The sequence below is a fragment of the Neopelma chrysocephalum genome, unplaced genomic scaffold, assembly GCF_003984885.1.
Source record: "Neopelma chrysocephalum unplaced genomic scaffold, ASM398488v2 Primary Assembly neopelma1_226, whole genome shotgun sequence".
NCBI lineage: Eukaryota > Metazoa > Chordata > Aves > Passeriformes > Pipridae > Neopelma > Neopelma chrysocephalum.
Window position 1 is genome coordinate 132469 of NW_020897888.1, and position 22380 is coordinate 154848.

General features: G+C 48.8%; 1 protein-coding gene across 2 annotated transcripts; it reads right to left on the reverse strand.

Annotated features, from left to right (window-relative positions):
- Positions 1-1000: 1000 nt before the first annotated feature.
- UAP1L1 (UDP-N-acetylglucosamine pyrophosphorylase 1 like 1) lies at positions 1001-18104 on the reverse strand. 2 transcript variants are annotated; one of them, XM_027703359.1, is made up of 9 exons: positions 17716-18104; positions 11801-12005; positions 10004-10179; positions 8737-8909; positions 7711-7904; positions 6801-6941; positions 5067-5252; positions 4273-4339; positions 1001-3316 (listed from the first exon to the last, which is right to left on the reverse strand). In XM_027703359.1, the coding sequence occupies exons 1-9, from the start codon at positions 17990-17992 to the stop codon at positions 3230-3232; spliced, it is 1506 nt and encodes a 501-aa protein (XP_027559160.1). In that variant the 5' UTR covers positions 17993-18104; the 3' UTR covers positions 1001-3229. The 2 variants fall into 2 exon arrangements, with proteins under 2 accessions (XP_027559160.1, XP_027559161.1); XM_027703360.1 differs by having other exon boundaries at positions 17975-18100.
- Between the last annotated feature and the right edge of the window lie 4276 nt (positions 18105-22380).

Sequence of the window (22380 nt, forward strand, 5' to 3'; positions counted from 1 at the left end):
TTCACAGCCAAAGCGTGACCAGGTTTGTAATAACCATTACTTCTATCTCAGGTTCCTAGTCCCAAAAGGAAGAGGGTGGCATTGAAGCAGCTGCTCTAAGTGCTGGTGCTGAATTCACCTCCAGCTGTGCCTAACTGGCAGGTTAGCGTGCATCATTTGCCCCTTTACATTTGGAATCCACCTCACTAGATATCCAGATAAAACTGAGACTTTTGTGTTTTTCTGAGCATTTCATGATTAAGAAAACTAAGCAAGCAAAAATTGTGGTAAATATGAACACCGCATAAACAAGCACGGGAACAATTTAAGATGCCTGAAGCATGCATTCATTTTTAGTATTCATTTTCCTACCACAGGAAACTACTGATTCATGTAGCTTAAAAACACATTAAACCCACCAGCAGCCTTCGCAGGGATGTCAAGAGAGAAACATGGGGGGGGAATAGGTAAGAAAGGAAGATCTGACATTTGCTGGGTTCAGCACTAAACCCCCAAAACAGGACAATATGCCATTTGTGACACTTTACCAACTTCCCCTCCTGACTGTGCTATAAATAGAGCCCTGTTTAAGATGTCTGTCACTGTGCAGCAAAGCAAAATTTGCATTCCAGCAAGTGCTCAGCTGGGAGAGCCTGACTCAGAGCCAGATCACTCAAATTGACTTGAAATAAGACAAACAACCACCACCCACAATTAAACTCCTTTCCGTGAGTAAACTGAGCTGAAAAGCTTGGAAAAAATAAACAGGATTGAAGACAAGAACACAATCTTCTGTTTTCTGATGAAAAATAGATGCCACAGTGTCAAACTGCTTCAGGAATCACCCTCTGCTCAGTCCCACATCCCCCATAATCTGAAGCATGGACACTGCCGCCTCCAGCCGTACCACTGGTGACACTGTCTGTCCTGCAGCTGTGGTGACAACACCCACGACATGTAGGGACAAAGACAACAAGGATATTTTCCTCACAGACAAGAAACACAGACAGACACATAGAAATCACAGTAACATCTTTATTGTAAAAATGCTTAGATGTCCAGAAGTTTCTGGAGTACTACAGGACTTCCCTTTGTTTCGGGTACTTTTTTCATTTTATAATGCATACAAAGACTTTGTTACATATTGGACAGATTTCTTTTTTCAAAAGTTCTCTCAAAATTCTTTCTATGTTCCAGTTTAAAATGTGAAGTGTCATAGGGAAAAAAAAAGCTCAACAGACAAAGCATTCAACATTCTAATACAGCTTTTCCTTGAAAACAACCTTGAAAACTGTATCAGCAGCTCTGTGTACACAGGAAGTGAAGCTTCAAAAGAGAAAGTACTTTATGAAGAGCAAAAGAAATCTTTATAGCACAGTGCAGCGTAAAACAAGCGTGTGCCAGAATTGCTGAGCAATACTCACAAAGATACAACACAACTTGTTCTTGGACATAAAACTTGACTGACAGGAATGGAATGTACCACAGAAACACTGTGCAAAAAGACTACAGAACTGAGTGTCATGACAAATGCTTCCTTTATACTAAATGAGAATTACTGGCTGCACATGCCAGCTGAGGTCATCAGAACTGTCATTAGCTGGCCTGCATGTGTGAAAGGCTCATTACTCAAGTTCATGCAGAAACACTTTATAACCAAAAACTCTGATATTAACATTTAGATGCTTTCTTTGGAAAACTTGAGCCTACTTACAAACTGTATTTATTCTCAAAGCCATTTTTATACTTACCCAACATTCTGAACAGAGCTTCACATCAGGAATTGCAGAAAGCCATGGAAGTTATTTATGCTTAATGAAATATCATCAGCAATTCCTTAGTAGAAGCTGATGCACTAAATAACATTGCAGATGAAACATCTTCCTCACTACCTTCCCTAGCACCAGGTTTAGTGGAAAAGTATAGAGTGCTCCTGAAGCAAAGTCCAGCCACCATCCTCACCAAGGCTGAAATGACTCAGGTTTGCTCAGTGCAGGTTCTGCAGCAGGTGAGCGTGAGCTTCCCAGGACAGTGTCCAAAGGCTGAACAGGAACAATCACTGGTGGATCACGGCCATCCTGGGATCCCTTGGCCAGGACTGAGTTCACATGCTACATATGTTCTGACAATTAACATCCTTCATTAGCTAACGCTTATCTTTGCATGATGTTTAGTAATATATTTAAAAGGAAGGCATCTAAGGAATTATTTCCTAAGTGAAAGAGTGCTGGAAAACCCCCTGGGCAGAAAATGCAGAAGCAAGGGTGGTGTTTTACTGTGTGCCCTGGTGATGCTGAGAGTAAGCCTGTTTTTTGGGGGGGTAAGCATTAAATTCTACCATCGAGATTTGTTCCTTTTACTACTTTCAGGTACCTTGAAAGAGCCCCGTCTGAAGGATATGGTATACATTAAACAGGAAATGGAAAGGAAAACAAATGTTTGTTATAGCTAGGAAGAGCAGAGGGTTGTGAAAAAAATTCTCATTAATTCTCTTTTTTTTTTTTTTTTAATTAAAAAACCCCAGGTCACTACAGCTGTCAGAAGCAATCAGTCCAAGCAAGACACCAGCAAGCCCAGATACAAAACTAGTCTGACTGCTTTGGAGTCCAAACCTCAAGCAGTGCTTAGGCACAGCAACATCCCTACATACAGCAGACTCTGTATGATCTGCTTAGAGGATGCAATTGCTGAATTGGATCTTCTAATCATCACAGGATTAGGGACAAGACGTATCACTGCAGAGAAAGGCCTCAGTACCCACAGTCCTTCCATACTTTTCAGGATGGGGCCTCAAACTGATTGCAGCTGGGCACATAATTTAGAAACAAAACCAAAACAAAAAACCAACCACACCAGCACAAACAAAAAACCTAACAATGCACTGAAGAGATTTAATCTTCTTGGATGCAAAGCTGATTTATTAAGCCCTGGCTGGCTCTTTTCCATATTCATGTGCCCAGCAAATAAGAAATATAAGATATGTTTAACACCTGGAAGGTGTTAATCCTCACTCACATCCAAGTGTACAAAACAGACTGAGGTAAGAGGCCCAGCTTTCAAAGTTACCAAACAGAACTGGGGAGCATGAATATGTGTGTAAACACAACTGCTGCAAGGATTTGGCATCAATCAGACACTGCAAAGCAATTTTTTTTTTTATAATGCACTTCATAGCTGACATTTTAGTAATGTCAGTTCTCATAATGGCTCTGAAAAACAGATATCTGATGAGGGGGAAAGGCTTCCCTCTTCAAGAATTTTCCAGCATTTCCACTTTGGTTTCATCGAGTACAAAGGGAGAAGGGAAGTCTTTGTTCTTCATGTGCACCTCCAGACCCTGAGAACGTGTGAGAACAGTATTGTTAGGCTGTAAATGCATCAGACTGGTCACCTATTTTTAAGTCCTCAAAGAATGACTGAGAAAGGTCATGGGAAGGACAAACAACAGCAACAGTTTCTCCAGTGATGGAAAGGGTTTCAGCCCCAAGCCTGGGGTTCATGAAGGAGTGGCACCAACGAACCCTAAAACAAGATCTCAGAAACTAGCTTCATGGGGAGAGGCAGGCATGGGAAGGTGTTCTTAGCTAAAATTAGAATAATCCTAGCAAAGGGAAGTCAGTTTAAATTGCCTTGTATTCATTTTGTTCTCAGAAGGTAGCAATTGCAACAAGGTTGCTACGTGCACATGTTGAGGAATACACTTGGTGCAGGTCGCTGTTGCAAGTTAATACAGGTGGAAGCCTAGCAAAAGTGTAAAGTTTCACGAACACTCTTCCCCACAGTGATGACATAATCCTCCTGCAGTCCACTGTTTCACTCTGTCTGTCCAACACAGGGAAGATCCTCTTCTCACTACTACAGGTTTCTCAGGATCAATTATTTTCAGAGGGACAAACTTGAGAAATTTTTCCCTAAAGCCAATGCACATATCTCACTTCACAGTCAGTACTCACTCCCTGTGGCAGATGGGCACAAATGAGCACAGAACTCATAGATTTTGTAATTTTAATCTTCTGCGCTTTTCATTCAGAAGATTTCAAAGTGCTTGTGAGTCTTAATGAAACTGCAGCCTCGTTGCAAATCTCATTTTACAGATGGCTAAAACTGAGAGTGAACAAACTGCTGAAGAGTAAACCATAGCGGAACCAGAAATGTGACACAGAGCCAAATTCCCAGTTCCCTTGATCTGACCATTTCTCAACAAGCCCAGGCTAAAGAAGTCACCTGTGTTCAGAAGGAAATCAGATATACCTGCACACTCTTAAAAATAGCTCCACAGATAGTTATTCTCACCTCTCCAAAGTAAGACACTAATGGAGAAATCTCACACACAGCTGGAGGATCTTCAGTTCCTGAGAGACTAGAGAAGAGAACACAGGATTAACTTCCTGCTGTGCTTAAAAAACAGTCTATCTTCGTCAAAAGATTGTCTAGAATAGGATATCCAGAGGGATAAGACATTTGTTGTAGTCACATGCACCAGATACTATTTGAACACAAAGTGTGAAAATAAAAGGGAATTAGCAGGTCCCAAATGTTACTCATCAAAACCGGGGCATCACTTTTATAGAGGTGCTTTTCAAGTAAAATTAACAGCATGAATTGATGAAGTAATGGCCCCGTGAAGTAAAAGCAGCTTCCCACTCCACATGACACAGGAAGTATCTGAATTGGTAATCACTGTAATAGTCAATCTGTAAGCCCACCTGAGAATCCCGTTGGGTCCACATTCAGAAAAGCTCGCAGGGCCTACAAATTAAAATTCCTCGGGCTGGCTAAACCCAGAGTGACAGAAAAGGCTGCCCCTGTTTAGTGGTGCTATAGGAGGGGTCAACTCATGACCCCAAGGGCAGGGATCTGCCAGAGATAACACCCAGAGCCCCCTTGTGCTGACTGCCTGGAACACCCACAGTCACTAGAGGAGCAGGAGCTGTAATAGACACCAATCTGCACATCAAGAGAGCACCAGCTGAACGAAAATCATTCTGAGCCACCCTGTGACTACACGAAAACCCGGTTTTGGAGAGCCTAGCCTGGCTGGGCAGTCCCAGCAGAGAAGCTGCAGAGGAGGTCACTGAGGTTCATACCTGAGTTTCTCTGGTATCCTGCAACCATTTTCATCCACAAATCTGGCCCCAGCCTTGAGAGCCCAGCGGTAATGCTGGGCCAGAAGGGCTTGCCGAGCAGTGGTAGGAGTGTCTTTGTCAGCTGTGTCTGCATTTTTTAGCGGCGAGAACTCTTCTTCTCTCAAAACTTCAAATGCCACAAAATTCCTACAAGCAAAGGGGAGAAAACAATGATCACAAAAACCAGAGCTAGTCATCAGCGCTGCTAATGCAAAAACAACGTTCATGGGGAAAGGCTCATACATATTTTAAGGAGCAGTGATGTATGCAGCCTGGGGCAGTCAAGCCAAGGGAAGCCCACTGCCCATCTGAAGAGCCAAGGAGTACCAGGCCTGTAGGATGGAAAAACACATGAAGCCTTATCTCTTTGGGAACATAACAGTAACCTCCTGACTCTCTGGAGGCTGCGCTCAGGTGAGAGGAAAAGCAACAGTTCTGCAGAGATTCCACAGAAACTCTTCCAGACATTTGGAGGCTCCCAGACAAAACAACAGAGCACAGCAGGATGGAGAGCACAAAGCTGCCCAGAGCTCGGACACAGTGTGAGCTGTGCACTCACTGCAGAGCATCCCACCTTGCCCAAAAAATGCCCACTCTGCTTGGGTGTCTGTAGGTCAGGACCAACTAAGGACACCAGTTCCCAGGGAAAAAGCAGTATGGGAGGCCTCACAGGTGAATGTTAAGTACAGCTGTTTACCAGAAATGGGAATGCAAATTTAAAAAGCCCCACAGCAGTATCTGTGCGTTTCTCCACTTCATGTGTGAAGCACAGCTGCCAAGCTGGTTTTGAGGTGTTAAAAAAGCATAAGGAATTGCTGCATGCAAATGAGTCCTGACACAGCTCAGAATTCAGCACTGTTTATATCACTCTGCTTTTTGCCTTTGGTTTGATACTGCTTTACTGAACGCATGTCAGGAAATAGAGACTGGTTCAAACTTTGAGCCCTCAATCCTAAAGGAAATCCTCTAAAAAAGGAAATACTATCCCCAAACAAAGATCATCCAGTTTGTCTGAGGTCTCTCTTTGCCATTTATTTAAGCCTAAAACAGAGTCTTCACTGCTGAATTTAAGATCTTGGAAAATAGGTTTTATAAGAACACATGCTAAATTTCTACATTATTAAAATCTCAATTCCCTGGGCACAAGTACCCCTGACTGCATATGGCAGAGCACTCCCAGCTATGTTGTAGAGCTTGGCAAGTCAACACTGACAGTTTCCACAGCAACCGTAACTTGGCCCCACCGTGCTTAAGCAAACTGTTTTCCAAGCACAAAGGGTGCACACTGAGCCCTGGCATAACAGCGCCCAAAAACATAACCAGAGCTGCAGTTGCCATGGAAGCCACAAGCCTGAAAGACCCAATTTTTGCAAGTCTGAACACTGCAACGCGGGCTTCATGTGCTTTGCACTCGATTTCCTTTTATTTTTCCCAGGCTGGCAGAGGCCAGACCAGCCAACACATCCTTGGCAAGATGATCAGTCTGGGAGCAGGGTCAGTGCATGTTCTGAGCACCCCATGAGCTCCCCTTGGAACTGTGCCGTTACTGTTGGGTTGGGGCTGGGCATAGATTCAACAGCCTTCCTAACAAGCCACCCACAAAAACTACGTGCTCCCTCAGACAGCCTGTTACAACCTACAGTCATTCAAACAAACACTGAGAAGGGGAAAAGTAAAACAATGTCTGCCACTAACTTAGAGAACTGGAACACATCAAACACAAACTTCTCCAGCTTTATCCCGTTCGGTTTTAGTGGTTTTACCAGATTTCCCTCCTTGTCAATGTAGGGCACCTTCTTTATGGCTACGTGATGCTTTAGCTGTGGTTCACATTTCCTGCAAAAGGAGAAGAAACAAGTTCATTTACTTCATGCCCACTTAGAAAAAAAAAAGCAATACACTTGTGGGAAGCAGATGTCTTATTACTGCTCTGAGTCATCTCTCAGCTGTTGTGGGTGTTGCTCTCTCCCCAACGATGCAAGTCGCATCCAGGAAACACTTCACTGAGCAGAGCAGCCTGGCCAGTGGCTCTCCCTGTACCAGTGGGACATGACAGTCAGAGAAGAGGGAGGACTTGGCTTCAAGCTGAAATTGCAGGCAGAGGTTAAAAAAAAAAGGCAACCCAAATTATCTGATTGGGATGACAATGGAGCAGAGCAGATCCCTCACCCAGAGATGGATCAGGAGGGTCATACCGCTGCTCACTAAATGCCCAGCATCACATCTCCATTCCCCAACGCCAACGTGTTGCAGAGTCCACCCACAACTTCACCCTCTCTCGCAAACTCTGTTGTCCCAAGGGATGGGCATGGGTGACATTTCCCATTGGAAATCCTTGGTGTGGGGCTGCATCACTGACCACACTGCAGCCTGTACAGCTGCTCACCCCTGCAGGCCCAGGAAGGGTACCCCTTGGGTAGGGCCTGAAGAACATGCTGGGGCTGTCAGAAAGAGGACACAGCTCTTTGGAAACGCTTGGAATAGAGAAAAGTTGAAAGGCACAGGAGGTACTCATAACTGGGTGTTCCTGTTTCCCACTCTGTAATTTCAATCTTGGAGGCACTTCTGGGCAGCACAGCTGTCTAGCAGGTCTGCTGGGACTTACTGGGCCACTATTTCCAGGAAATCAACAGTGAAGAAGTGGTTGCAGATGTTGCCGGCGCTGAACATCAGTCCCCCCTCAGGGCACTGCTGCTGCGCAGTCTCCGGGCTAATCTCACTGTACTCCACCACCTGGTACACCCCATCCACACAGCACACCACCCCAACGGGCTCCGTGGGGTAGGCCTTCTCCACCACCTGCAGCCACAAGACAAGGGCTATGACAAGGAGGAAGAAAATCCCAGCACTGTTCCAACTCCTACAAACGATCCTGCAGGACTGCTGCCTGCTGACCCTCCAGCACCTCAGGAGCAAGGGCAGGGCAGTTCATGGGGCACAGAGCAGTCTGGAGGCACACTTTGCCCAACAACTGAGCATAAACCCCAGTACTCACCCACTTAATTGCACTGTTTCTCAGAAGACAAACCCATTAAAAGCAATCGGCCTACTGGGGGGCACTTTTCTTATCAAGGACTGGGACCTGGCATCAAATGAAAGCTGTTTGCAGCTGTTAGCCTTCAGCTCCCTGTTTGCATGAACAGCGCTAATGACTCGAGTAACATAAACTTCTCCTCAGGCACCTGCTGCTATAGAATGAAAAAATCCAGGCTGGTTTGGCTTTCCCCATGTTCCACAGCAGAGCATTAGAAATGTCTCCATTAGACTTAAAGGTGCACTTATAAAACACAACCCGGTCCAATACGCCTTCTAGACTGCCCAAGTGCCTTTGTAGAAAGGGCTGAGCATGGAGGGGAAGCGATTCCAGTCCGTAGTTTCCTGTACAGCTACAGTCCCTGCTCTAATTGAAGTTTATTTTCCACAGTCCTGTGGGAAGAACAGGACACCCACAGGTAGGGATTTGGAATGCAATGCTGGCAGTAAACAGCTTTAAATCTGCTCAGAATAAGCCCCTGATGGGCATAGGGCTGAACATCCCAGGTCATGAAAGCTCCCCCCAGCCAGCAGCTTTCAAGCATAATGAGACCCTAACTCCCTGGGGGAAACCAGCCCAGTGTTAGCACTGCTTCACCTTTGCCCCGCAGTCTGCCCCTTTGGAAACGCAGAAACCTATGAAGACCGGATCTGCCATTTTCACAAGGATATTGTCCACACAATATACATGGACATACTGGATTCCACGCTGCTTCATATCATCCAAGATCTTATTATCCACCAAAGCACGGTATAAGCCACCATTGCCATCTAAAATGCAAGAGAAAAGAATGCCATGGCTCATCAGTGACTTTGGACTGGGTTTTTTTTGCAGCTAACAGAGCAAAAGCAGAAAGTCCTGAACAAACTTTCTTGAACAGCAGAGCAGGGAATGCTTTCTAGCCAAGAGTCAGTGCTACCAGATTTTATTTCCAGCTCTGCAATGCAGTTCAGGTGAGCATGTTCCTCTCCTCACCCCGGCTCATCTCACCTGCAGAGTGGGACCATGGGGACCGGCCTCACTGAGCGCCATTATGAGACTCTGTGAAGGCTAGTAAGATCCTCAGAGGGAGAACACTAAAGGGCAAAACGTTATGCAGAGGGTGGGAAAAGTCTGCTAAATTTCTCCCGCAGTGCAGGGCAAAAGTGTATTTAAAACTCATCTTGGAGAAAGGCTAAAATAAATCTTATTCTCTGTTTATCTTCTCCCCACAGCTTCCCAATGCTTTTTTAAAGGCTTGAACTGCAGCTGCACAAAAGACACCTGCACGATTGTTCATCACAGATCACCCATTCACAGTTCCTCCTTGGATACTGCTGTCAGCTCAGGAAAACCACTCTGCAGCTGCAACACCCCATCCCTGCAACACCATCCCAACCAGGCTGCCTTCACCGAGTCTCTTACCATCTCCAGGTTAAGAGGAGAACTTCACAACGTGAGACCTTGCTCTCATTTTGGAAAGAGTTAATCTTCTTGCTGCTTTTTTACCCATTTCCAGCTATCAGCCTTGAGCAGGAGCCCAGCTCCTGACATCTTCACCCCAGGAGGCAGCACCCCAGGGACCTCACACACCTCTGCTGATGCACCTTTTTCCTAACCTGCAGCCACACCACTGTAATCCTGCCAATACTCCCAGACTGATAAAAAACATGGCTGTAGGCAAAATCTCCAGCAAGAACTTAAACAATGATAGCTACCCTCCTGATTACCAGCCTGAAACATTTAACAGAATCCTCCCACACTAACTGGAAGCATTAACCCTAAGCCCCAAAGCCTGCTCCATGTGCCCCGGCTGGCTGATGGCCAGTAGCAACTATCAACACACATGACAGTACTGCAGCATTCAAGAGCAAACAACGGGTACCTGGAGCCATAGCAATTTTCCCCTTCTCCTCCAAGATGGCCTTCCCATCAAAGGTGACAGCAGGCAGCATTCTCTGTTCAAACATGATCACGTTGGATCTATCCAAGTTGAAGTAGTTGTGTTGTACAAAAAACTCTTCTGTTGGCCCCAGTGTGAACTCACTTGTCATGATGTACCTAGGCAGGAATGGGGGCTGGGCAATGAGCAAAAACAGCACAAGCAAAAGACAAAACAACAAATGGAACACAAAAAGGAGGAACCCCATGAGTGTGAAATGAGACACTCCAGCATCCTGTGGTGAGCAACTGTGCACGAGAGCTCTCCTTCAGAACTCATCCCAAAGGAAGGCTGCACTGGGTCCTGTGCATGATCCTACCCACAGGTCCTTAGCCCCAGTCAGGACAGAAGAGCCTTGCCCTAAATGTGAGCAACATCTGGGTATGTGGATGAGCTGGAAAACAAAGCAAAGGGCAGATGACAGCCTTGTTCACCCTAGATTCAAACTGATGTCAGTTGCCTAAAGAAACACTGACCAGCTGAGTCTGCCAGCACCTCTTCAGTGCCAAAGCAAACAGCAGCACTTCCATATGTTGGCTATGGTCTGTTTTTCTCTTAAGTTTTTCTATTTCCTCCTCTCCTTTCAGCTCCTGTCTCTCCCTCCACTATCCTCCTTCACCGGTGGCTAAAAGCCATCTTCATCATCTACCTGTCAAGCTCTTCAACAACCATCGGCATAGGAATACAGGGTCTTCTGCCAGCATGACAGGGGAATCAATCCCTCGTACAGGAGAGCCTGGACCTCACGGCCCCCCAGTTTACATCTCTGCAGCACAGCATAGCCTGGGCTCAGGGGTACTGCAGCAGTGAACTGCCTCAACTGCCTCCTCAGCCCTGGGAGGGGAACTGGAAACATTATCAGTAGATGTAGCATCTTGCAAATAATCCATCCTGGCTTCCAGCAGCACCAGGGATGGTGCATTTGCAATTCAGGTCCTGCATGCAAGGCTTCGGGAAGAAGCACAGTATAGACTCACCTTCCATGAAGAAACAATATATGAATCAACTTCAATCTCCAATTGGTAAAACAGTGTGGTACCCTGAAGCCCTCCTACTCTGCCCAAACCCTGCCTCAGACCAGACACCGATTCCATAAGGCTCTCTCTTCACAGTCTTAATAGTCTAACAAAGAACACTTAGCAAAAAAAATTCCCAGAAACATCCTAGTGCATTCCTCTCACCCACCACATCCCACAGGGAATTCACATTTTGCACTCTGCCCAGAGCTAGTCTCTTTTGAAAGCCAGGAGCAGCCAGCAGAATTAGCAACTGTGAACAGTGACAGCAGGAGGCGGCCTGAACACAAAGCAAGAGGTTTTTTGCTGTGGCAGAGAATATGGGCAGAGAGGCTTGGAAAGTGAGCTCTAGGTCCTCCATGAAGGAATCTGAGAAAGCAGAAATGGATGAAATTTCTTCTGAAGCATCCAAAACAATCACTGAAAAGTGCTGTTTATAGTGTTGCCAGGGCCTGTGCTCGGAAAGCCAGCAAGGTACAGCAGTCAGGGTCATCGTCAGTGATGCAAGGGCAGCATTTGATCCCTCAGGTCTGCAGACACAGACCTGCCACCTCCCATCCCTGTGCACCTTCCTCCAGCCACTGGCATTGCAAATCCTGTTGACAAAATCCCCTCCCCTGGCCTGTTTCTATGCAGCACCCAGCTCAGTGCTTCTAGAAGACAACACAGGCAAGACTGGAACACAGAGAGCCCTGCACAGGAGGTCTGGCTCTGGGTCACCTACCAGGGGATGGCACACTTGCAGTGATGTCTCTGGCCAGCGAGCTGCTCCACTTTGCGAATTCTTTCTGCCTGGATCTGATACAAGTTCTTGCCACTGGGCAACCCCACGTTGTACATGCCCTTGGGATAGCTCACTCCCAGGCGGGTTCCTTGCCCTCCAGCCAGGAGCAGCACTGCCACCTTGTTCTGCGAGATCTGATACAAGCCTGAACAGAAGAAAGAAGCCCAAGGGAACATAAGAACCTTCAAAGCAACCAACACCCCAAACTCTTCTCCTGAGCCTTTCTGCAGAGCTCAGGCAACAGCTAGAAGCTGCCAGTTCAATGTTGTCAGCTCAGAGAGAAATATGACACTACATACACAGGAGAAAATACATTTCATCTCCTGGATGCAGCAGTTTCCTCACCTGAAGCAGCAGATGTTGCAACAACAGGCAACAGCCATGAGCTGCAGCTTAGGAGATTCAAACTGTACATTAGGATACAAAGTCTTTACTAGGGAGGTGGTGCAGCACTGGAAAAGATATCCAGAGAGGTGGAGGCTGTCCCTTAAAGTTTTCAAGGCTTACTTTGGCAAAGCTGTAGCTGGCCTGGCATATGGTCCTGTTCCAGATGGGGGTTGGGCTAGAGACCTCCAGAGGTCCCTTATCATCAACATTTCTACATCCCAAAGAAGCCAAGTCTCATCATCTTCAGTAAAGCATGGGCATTTCTGGAATCTGCCTTAATCAACTATCTGTACCTGTGCTCCAGCTTAAATAGAAGCTGAACACAGCTGCAGTCAGGACTAATAACACAGCCAAGCCTGCAGGAGCCGCAACTCCCATAATCTAATTAAAACCAGTATCTTTGCTCGTGACAAACCAAGTCAGTCCAGAACCTGGGGAAGAAGCAGAGCACATAAATAACATTCAGCTCACTCTTAGACTTTGTTCCCTGCCTTCTCCCAAGCCGGTATCACAGTAATGACTGACATCTGTGAGAAAGATTTTTCCTTAGGGAACACTTTGTGTTCCTCTGGGAATGCAAGGAGCACTAGGCCTGCCCAGGTCAGAAGCCACAGCTCTGCTGCAGTAGCTATCAGGGCCTTCTGCAACTGCACACCGCTGAGCTGCCACTGCTCCTGCAGCCCAGGATAGCCCGTGCTTCACCCCTGCGTCCAGTAAACACTCCACATTAACCACAGCTGGGGCCAAAACATTCTTGATTTAGACTGAAAGACACAAGGACCAAAGAGATTGAATTAGAAGAAAAACAGGATTGGTTTTATGCTAATCTTTAAGTAACTGGCTGTTTAAATGAGCAATAGAAGAAAAATACCAATTGGTGCTGTAACAGCATGGCTTGGTTTTAATTCTGTTCAGAAATGCAGCTTTCAGCAATAAAACCAAACTTGAGTTGTCCATGACATTGCGGTAACACTATTCCCGCCTCCCACCCATGCTCACAAGTGTCAGTCCCACCCCAGCAGTAACACAATGTTTCTGCCTAAACACACCCTTTCCCAAATGTGGATGTCCCAGGGGAGATGGCAGTTCTCAGTTTTCCATACAGTGACAAGAGGATGGGATCTACCCAAGGGGATTTGACATCTCACACCCATCTCCCAGAGGGGCCTCTCACTGTGGGGACTGAAACCTCAACCTCAGCAGGATGAACCCAAGCCCAAAGCAATATTACTGATAACATCAACAGTGTCACTCTGTTTCTCTTGTCACAATCCATCAGGCTGACTGGGCCATACTCCAGGAAAGACCTGACCGTGGCACACAACCCAGCAAGGGGACTCCTTCCCAGTATTTATGGTGCAGCCCTACAACCCAGAGAATTTTTCCAAGTTGTCCTCTTAGGTCACCATGAAAACAAATATCCCCAAAAATTTGAGTAAGCAGGTCTGCTGTGACTTCCCAAATGTAAAACTACCAATATTCACAACTAAAGTTCATAAGAACTGACTTATCTTACTGCATAGTCCTGGAGTAAATGGAAAGATATATCCACTTAAAAAAACCCCACCTTATTTTCTGCAATATATGAAATACAAACAGTTAACCAAACAGAAAAGGGAAGATGTGTTGGCTGCTGAGATACCAATGCTGCAGTCAGTCCTATTCTGCACAGAAAGTAAAGAACAAAAATAGATTTTGCAGGAGGAACAGACTTGTCTTGCAAGAGCAGACAGAATTCTCTTGCTGAACAATGGGGCACATCAGCCCCATTACAAGAGCAGTCAGCAAGAGAAGAAAACTCAAACTTTTCAATTCTGCAAAGCAGTCAGATAACCAGAATGGTTCATCAAACCCTCTGATGAAATGGGGTTACACCATAGCCCATGGCCAAGGCTTAGATTTCATTAATAAAACACTACAGAATGTCAAAGTGTCTGTGCTTGATTTACACCATCATCTCTAGGGCTGCCTGGAAAATGTGGTTGCTAAATGTTGGTGTTTAAGATCTGAAAGCAAATCTGACCAGGCTGTTTTATCATCTCAGAGACAATAACAGAGGCATTATTTTTTTAACTATTAAAAAATATCTCAGGTGTTCCCAAGAAAAGTTTTGAGTTGTCTGGTTCTTTTAACCATTACTTTTTATCAGAGAAAAAGGGGGAGAGGGAAGGAGGAGACATCACTTCAGCTGTTCATCTTTGGGGGACACAATGCAGGTGGGAGCTGCTGGGAGCTCAGACACACATGGCAAGAGCACAGAGTACTCAGCTCAGGGGTGGCCACGACCCCGCAGTCACGGGCTGTACCAGCCATGCAGCCTCGGGGACGCTGTGCAGCAGGTCAGGATGTCTCATCTGCTCAGATCCTGCTCAACACCACGAGCAGCTCATGCAAACGAGGGCCTTTCAGAGCTGCATCCTCTCAGTGACCCATGATCCCACAAAGCCTGCGCCCATGACACCAGCTCCACTGGGAAATGCCATGCAGGGGCACAGGGATGCTGCTGGGGACAAGGCTACGTCTGTGGGGACATGCAGCAACACCCAGATTCAGCACCATAAAGTCTTGCTCCTGATTGCCATCCTCCAGGAAATTAAACGGAGGGCTGATAGCCTCTCCAGATTAAACTGGATCATAAAAACAAACCAAAGGGAAAACAGAAGCTCTGTGTGTACCCCTTCTGGTGGAAATTCAGGCTGCCTGCAGGGCTGAGGTGGCCTGGGGCCATCAGACTTCATGGCCAGGTGACTTGGGCACAGTGGCAGGGTCCCAAACACACCAGACCTGGGCTCCTGCAAGCAGTGCCGGCAACCAGTGAGGCCAGCCCACAGAGGTGGCCTGGCCTTCCTTTCCTTTCTGTGCTGTGGCCAGTGGCATGAGGCACACATACCAGATCCTCACTTGTCTGGCAGGGTGGAAGTCAAATGACCCAGTTTGGTAAAACCGTTAATTTAACTGCACAGCCCCGACTCAGCCCCATTTGCCTCTAGGGCTCAGGGGGTTCCTTCCTGCTCACCATGACACCCTCAAACAGCCCTGCTGAGATGGACTTGAGGGTGTGGATGGATGAGAAGCTTAACATATCCCAGCCACATGCACTAGCATCCCAGAAACCCCCATGTCTTGGGCTCATCCGACAGTGCGGGGAGCAAGTAAGGAGGTGATTCTGCCCCTCTGTCCTGCTCAGGTGAAACCCCACCTGCAATGCTGCCTCCAACTCTGGGGGCACCAAGACAAGGAAGATGTGGAGCTGATGGAACAAGTCCAGAGGAGGCCACAGAGATGTTCGGAGGGCTGGAGCCCCTCTGCTCTGGAGCCAGGCTGGGAGAGCTGGGGGTGTTCAGCCTAGAAAAGAGAAGGCTCCAGGGAGACCTGAGAGCCCCTTCCAGTGCCTAAAGGGGCTTTGAGAGAGCTGGAGAGGGACTTGGGACAAGGGACTGGAGGGACAGAAAAAGGGGGAATGGCTTCACACTGCCAGAGGGCAGTGTTAAATTAGACATTACAAAGAAATTCTTCCCTGTGAGGGTGAGGAGGCCCTGGCACAGGTTGCCCAGAGAAGCTGTGGCTGCCCCACCCCTGGAAGCGTTCAAGGGCAGGTTGGACGGGCCTTGGAGCAACCTGGGCTAGTGGAAGGTGTCCCTGCACATGGCAGGGGGTTTGAATGATATGAGCTTTAAAGTCCATCCCAACTCAAACCATTCTGTGATTCACTGTATCAGCTGATCTTCCCTCCATCACCACTCGGCCCTGAACGTGGTGTTTGACATAACAGAAAACCTCCTCTACCCTGTGACCATGATGCTTCTATTTCTGTTTCTGATTGGAAATTTTGACTCCCCTGCCCACACTTCCCCACCTCTTTGCTGGCAAGGTTGGGTCAAGGCTGTGCAGCCACCTGCCAAAATTTAGACAAGTATCTCTGCAACCACAGCTGTTTTTTCCAGGCTATATTTTTATTATGATTTTTTTTTTAACAGTGGTGTTATATTTTATAAAGAAAGATGCAAGACACATATGACTTTTTGTAAATAAAATAAAGTGTGCTCTTAGAAAAAAGCAGAGGATATCCATGTAAGACCTGAGTGCTGTGAGGGAAGCATATTCTCCCACATCCAGCCATGGTCTCCCTCATCGCCCCCAGTTTTCACATACCCACACGGCAACTAGGGAAAGCCACCTGCATCTACCAGGCTCCAAAAACCATGGCTAATGGGCTTTCCTGGGCTTCTTTCACACTATCCATCCACTCTGCTTCCAGATCCCATCACTCTCCTGCCACACATGGCTCTGTGTGGATCAGGATCAGCACCAACCTAAGACTGGTCTCTGCACCTGTCAGTGTGCTAAGAGCTCACCCCAAGGCAGCAACCCAGCTCAGCAGCAATGAAACCCCTCCCTCCTCCCACCCTCCCCGGGGGCTTATAGAATCATAGAATGGTTTGGGTTGGAATGGACTTTTAAGCTCATATCATTCAAACCCCCTGCCATGGGCAGGGACACCTTCCACTACACCAGGTTGCTCCAAGGCCCATCCAACCTGCCCTTGAACACTTCCAGGGGTGGGGCAGCCACAGCTTCTCTGAGCAACCTGTGCCAGGGCCTCCTCACCCTCACAGGGAAGAATTTCTTTGTAATATCTAATCTAACCCTGCCCTCTGGCAGTGTGAAGCCATTCCCCCTTGTCCTGTCTCTCCAGTCCCTTGTCCAAAGTGCCTCTCCAGCTCTCTCGAAGCCCCTTTAAGTACTTTAATACTACATATTTTCCATGACAGATACTGAAAATCATGTCAACAAAATACCCCTATGCCCTCTAAACCATATCATGAAGTACCATGTCCATTTGTTTTTTGAACACTTCCAGAGTTAGTGACTCCATAACTGCCCTGGGCAGCCTGTGCCAATGCCTGACCTCCCTTTCTGTGAAGAAATTTTCCCCAATATTCAACCTGAACCTCCCCTGGCACAACTTGAGGCTATTCCCTCTTGTCCCATCGTTTCTTAGCTGGGAGGAGAGACAGACCCCCCCACCTGCCTACAAGTGCCTTTCAGGGAGTTGTAGAGAGCTTCACCCGCCCCTGCCAGGCACGGCCTTAGCACTTGCCTCGCCCCCCCGCATTTCACAGCGCAGAGTGAGAACTCGGTGTCTCACCCAAAGTGCCTCCGGTCGAGGGGCACCGGCTGCCGGCGCTCAAGGCCGGGGTGCAGCCGTGACTCCAGCTCTCCGCCTCCCTGCCCGACTCGCCGTCTCTGTGGCTCCCACCTGCCGCCCCCGCCGGACACCGACCTCCGGCAGCACGGGGTGGCGCGGGGCGGACTGCCCGGAGCCCCGCGGTGCCACCGCAGGAGGCGGCTCCTGCCCCGGGACCCCGCCAGGCTGGGCCTCGGCGGGACGCGGCCACCCCCGAAGGGGTGCTTCGGACACCGCCAGCCCTGGGACGGAGGGACAGGCGGCCCCGCGCCTCGCTCACCTTCCGCCTCCCAGCGCTGCAGAGCGGCGGGGCCGCTGCGGCGAGCGCTGCCCAGAAGCTCGGAGGGGAGCGGCTCCATCCGGCCGTCCAGGCGCTCGGGCGGGCCGCGCTGGCGGGCCCCGGCCGCTGCCGCCAGCCGGCAGTGTTCGCCCAGCCCCGGCGGCAGCGCCGCCAGCAGCGCTCTGCGCTGCTCGGGGCCCAGCTCGGCCCAGAACCGCAGCAGGTGGCCCTGCCCGCACCGCTCCAGCCGCGCCCGCACCTCCTCGGGCGGATCCATGGCGTAGGGAGCCCGCTCTGACCGGCTCGGGACCCAGCGGGAGCAGGCGGGCCAGCACCGCGACAGAGCGGCACCGGGCGGGGCCAGAGGTGCCGTCCCGCCCCCCCGAGCCCCCTCCCTGCCGCTCCCGGGAGCGGGGCTGGTCGCAGCCGCAGCTAGTCACGCAGAGCGGGGCTGCAGAACGATCCCCGCCCGTTCCCGGAGCCGCCGAGAGCTTCCTGAGCTCGGCCCCCGAGGCGTCCGCAGGATTTGACGCCCTCGGCCCCGCGAGTTCCGGCCAACGCAGCACTGCCCCCACGGCCGAATCCCTGCTCCGCAGCGGCTGTGATTCTGCGGCTGCCGTGAGATGTGTCTGCCGGGACCCCCAGCCGCTGGTGCTGGGACCTCGGTACCAGAGGGGGTCTCACGCCCCGTCTCTACACCCGCACTTGGAAACTCGTCGTGAAATCTCGGACTTCCCTCAACGCAGAAGGAGCTGGGTGGGCCCGGCTGTACTCCAGCCATGGTGCAGGGTCAGGCGCCCAGCTCAAATCCAGCTCCCCATTGTTGAAATAAAGTACCAATGAGATGGATAAAAGTTAAAAATGCACTGCATCACCGAAGGATAGTACAGGACAAATAAAAGAATTTATGAAAGATGAGTGAAAAACCAAACCAGCAGGAACCAAGAGCCATGACCCAAAAACTGAAGAGCAGGAGGACACTCTAAACCAAACTAAAAAGCCGAAGAACAACTTTGTATGAACTGAGTGCTCATCAGCATAGTAAAATCTTTGCCCATAGACTGTGATTGCCCCTTACTCACAGAAGCCCCTTCCCCATAGATCATGAGTAGTAAAAGAAGTGTGCAAGGTATCTTCAGATGGAAACAAGAGACTGCAAAGACAATTATTAGAGCTTTAGGTCATTACCTGTAGGGAAATCCTGATTTCTGTTGATTCAAGTGTATAAAAATAGGCATGCTGAAAGTCTGCCAGCTTTGTGGATTCACCACCCAGCACCCATCTCTGTGTAGGTATGAAATAAAATCAATTATCTTGACTCTGTGTGTGAATCAGCTTCTTGCACATAGAGTGGAAGAACCCAGTTTTTGGACAACAGAGAGAGCACTAGCAGCAGTGGAGTAACCAGACACAACTACCCAAAGGCCAGGGCTGGGCCAGTCACAGCATCAGAAGGCACAGGGTAAGGGCGTCCCCTCTGCAGCTCATGCTGGGGTCACAGGCTGCTGAGAGGGAGGACAGTGCAGTGTGCTACACTCCTGCCCTCAAGCCCCACCCTGTGTATGCAGTCCACTCCTGCTGCTGGGCAGGCTGGCACTAACCCCTTGTCTCAGCCAGCAGCCACCAGCCTGTCTCTGTGGCATCCTGCACACAATCAGAGCCCAGCTGGGCAGAAGCAGATGAGAGGACAGACAGACAGGAGCTCAGACACAGCCACCTCCCTGCATGTAAATGGAGTCAGGAGAGCTGGACTCCATCTGGATGTGACCATCAAGTCAGAAAGAATCCCTGAGAGTTGTCAAAGCTTTTGTTTCATGCTCTATTTCCTGTTTTATGTAACTTGACACAGCTCCTGCTCGGAAGAGCTTTGGGGTTTTGAAACCTCCTCGCTCTGCTCCCCTTTACACAAAATCTCTCCCTGACATGGTTGTATTCCTTGCCTGCCCATTGTGTGGATGGGTGCAGGTCCACACCTGGTGCCTGCATAATCACCAACCCTTCTTCATCAGAAAAGGCTCTGTCAGATACAACTTGTAAATCAAGCCCTGCCATTTCCTGCAGAACTTGCTTCCGTGCCTCAAAGGAATCCCATGGGATCCTAGAAGAACTACAGAAAATCTTGCTGCTGCTGGCGAATGTGCTCCCACCCTTCAAATCCAGCCATCCACCAGAACAGGTTTGTCCGGCTGCAGAGCGCCCCCTGGACTGGTTCCACAGCCTATGGCAGTGTGTGTGTAGATATTTTCTTCTGCAAAACAATAAAAATGATGACAGGTTGGATAAGTTACACCAGGCAGGACAACCTGAGCGAGCAGGAGGGAGGGATGCTTGGGCCAAACAAAACACAAACATGCAGGAAGAACAGGAAATTCAGCATGGAAAAAAGCTCCAGCACCCTGACAGCAGAGAGAACACACAGCACTGTCAGGGTGAGGTATCCCAGCAGGAGAGAGGCAGAGCTTCTTGTGTTTAGGGCCTTGCTCCAGGCTTTAACATTTAAGCTCTCTCTAGTGCATTCCCCAAAGAAATACGGTTTTTCAATCATTCCCCAAATAACATGACAGACCGGGGAATTTCTGGCTGTGGTACAGCTGTGACTGCTGTTGCCCTGGCTTCATCATCATCAGGAGAGTGGAATTTATGACAGGACAAAGCAGTTGCTAGATGGATTCCAATCAGAAACCCTGCAGTATCTATCATACTTCCATTTAAGCCCTAGATAGTTCCCTGTATTTAAAAAAGCTGTGATGAGACCCCAGGAGGGGCGAGATGGTGAGATAGGACACAGTGGCTGCCATTTCCTACTAACACCAGTTCTTGCTCTGTGGACCCAGAAGGGGAAACAACCCATCACCCCCACAGACAGCTTATTTCAGCTTCTCACCAACTGTGTTTCTCCCAGCCCTTGTGACAGCCCGTGAACCACCAAGCATCCACCAGACTTCCTGCTTGCTGGCCTTCTGGGAGAAAAAACAGTTTGGAGGAGAGAAAAGTCGCTTCATGGCAAGTGCCTGGCCACCACCAAAGAAAACACAGCATGTCCCCAAGAGGCCCTATTGCAGCAAGATGGAAAACACAAAGTCGTTGCAGAGATGAGATCAAACACAATATCCCTGTCCAAAGGGAAACCTCTCCAACCATGCTCCCCTCACTATTTTTAGCCTTTTCCCAGAGGTTTCTTGGGGCCGGACACATTTCTGGGTTGACACTTTGGTACCCCACTGAAAATAATAATTCCCTGCACCTGCCAGCTTTGGGACTTAATGAATTTTTCAGTGACGGGACGTACCAGGGCTTGGTCTGGACTGTTGTGGACACAGCTCCTGTTCTGTTTTTAGCCAAGCTCTGACCAACCATTCCTGGGTACAGTCTGGTCACCTGCACTGGCTGAGGACAAACCCACTCTGGATGCAGCACCATCTGGGCTGGCAGTGGTGCTAGCTGTTCCATGTGCCAGGAAACAGTATGCACACACTGAGCCCACAGATCTGTGGCTGGTTCCCCACCAGACCTTGCTCTCCCCAGAGAGAGCAGCAAAGGTTCACAACATCTGTTTGGACATGGTCACCAGGAGACAACCTCATGGCTGTAAGTTACCATGTGTTCTCTGCATAATCAAGATGTACATGGGAACACCTACAGGCCACTGAAAACAGCGCGGGGCTCAATCTACTGAGACAGTCACCCATCAGCACCCATTGATGGTTCATGTCATGTAGGAAGGTGCCCCATCACCAGCACCCTGTTCCTCCAGTGATCTGCTGGGGTTTGGTGCAGCTTCTGTGACCTCTCTTCGCAGAGGTGGTAATGTTGGTTGGTAGGACATGCTGACACGCCACCAGCCTCCAAGGGGACACCAAGTGCCCTGTGCCCTCTCCAGAGAGGGGCAGTGATACGTTTGATGTCACCGCACCAGACCCATGCATGTCACTGCTGATGCCCACAGGACAGCAGAGAGGGAGGGCTGGGCCAGGTCTGAATGGCAGTTGGTGCTTCACAGTAGCTTGGAGGAAGGAGAACTGAATAACTATGTTTTTTATATTTAAGAAAACAAAGAAATCTGTCCATCAGAGGAGTCTGGGATGGCCCCAAGACAAAGTGAGAGAAAATACCCCGCCGCCCCCCATAAAAAAAGCAAACCCCAAAAAGTCTTTTCCAAGAATGTTCAAAATCTCTCTAACCTCATCCACTCAACACAATGAGGATGGAAATATCAGCCTGTCTCAAGGCAGCTTCTTGAGGGCACTTTGGTATGAAAAACGCAGTAAGAGCAGAGCTGCCCTAGGCAGTTGTGTCCCAGCTCCTTGTGCTGGAGCAGGAAGCTCCACACGGACAGCAAGAGTATTTTTGCTGAAACAGCAGACACAGTCAATGCCAGGAACTGTTTCTGATATCTCTGGATCACTTTCCTGGATAGACTGGCTAGGCAGGGAAATTGGACACAAGACATTATGGTCATTCTGAATTCCCTCTGTTATTCCTGGCTGTTCCTGCAAGACCAGAAAGGGGGGAGGAACCCAGAGAAAACACCTTTTGTTTGCAGATCTAGCCTTTGCTGAACAAAACAGCCATGTGCTGATGCTGACAGAGCTGAGCAGCACCACACTGACTGCCTAGTTTCTGGAATAGGAAGGGGAGGGATGAGACACTGGTTCCTTCTCCTTG

Excerpts from the sequence above, each read along its gene's own strand:
- UAP1L1 (XM_027703359.1), bottom strand. The coding sequence starts at position 17,992 with ATGGATCCGCCCGAGGAGGTGCGGGCGCGGCTGGAGCGGTGCGGGCAG. Across the intron at positions 10,180-11,800 it reads TGCAAGTGTGCCATCCCCTG|GTACATCATGACAAGTGAGT; the intron begins GTAGGTGACCCA and ends ATTCCTGCCTAG. Across the intron at positions 7,905-8,736 it reads GGGCAGACTGCGGGGCAAAG|GTGGTGGAGAAGGCCTACCC; the intron begins GTGAAGCAGTGC and ends TTGTGGCTGCAG.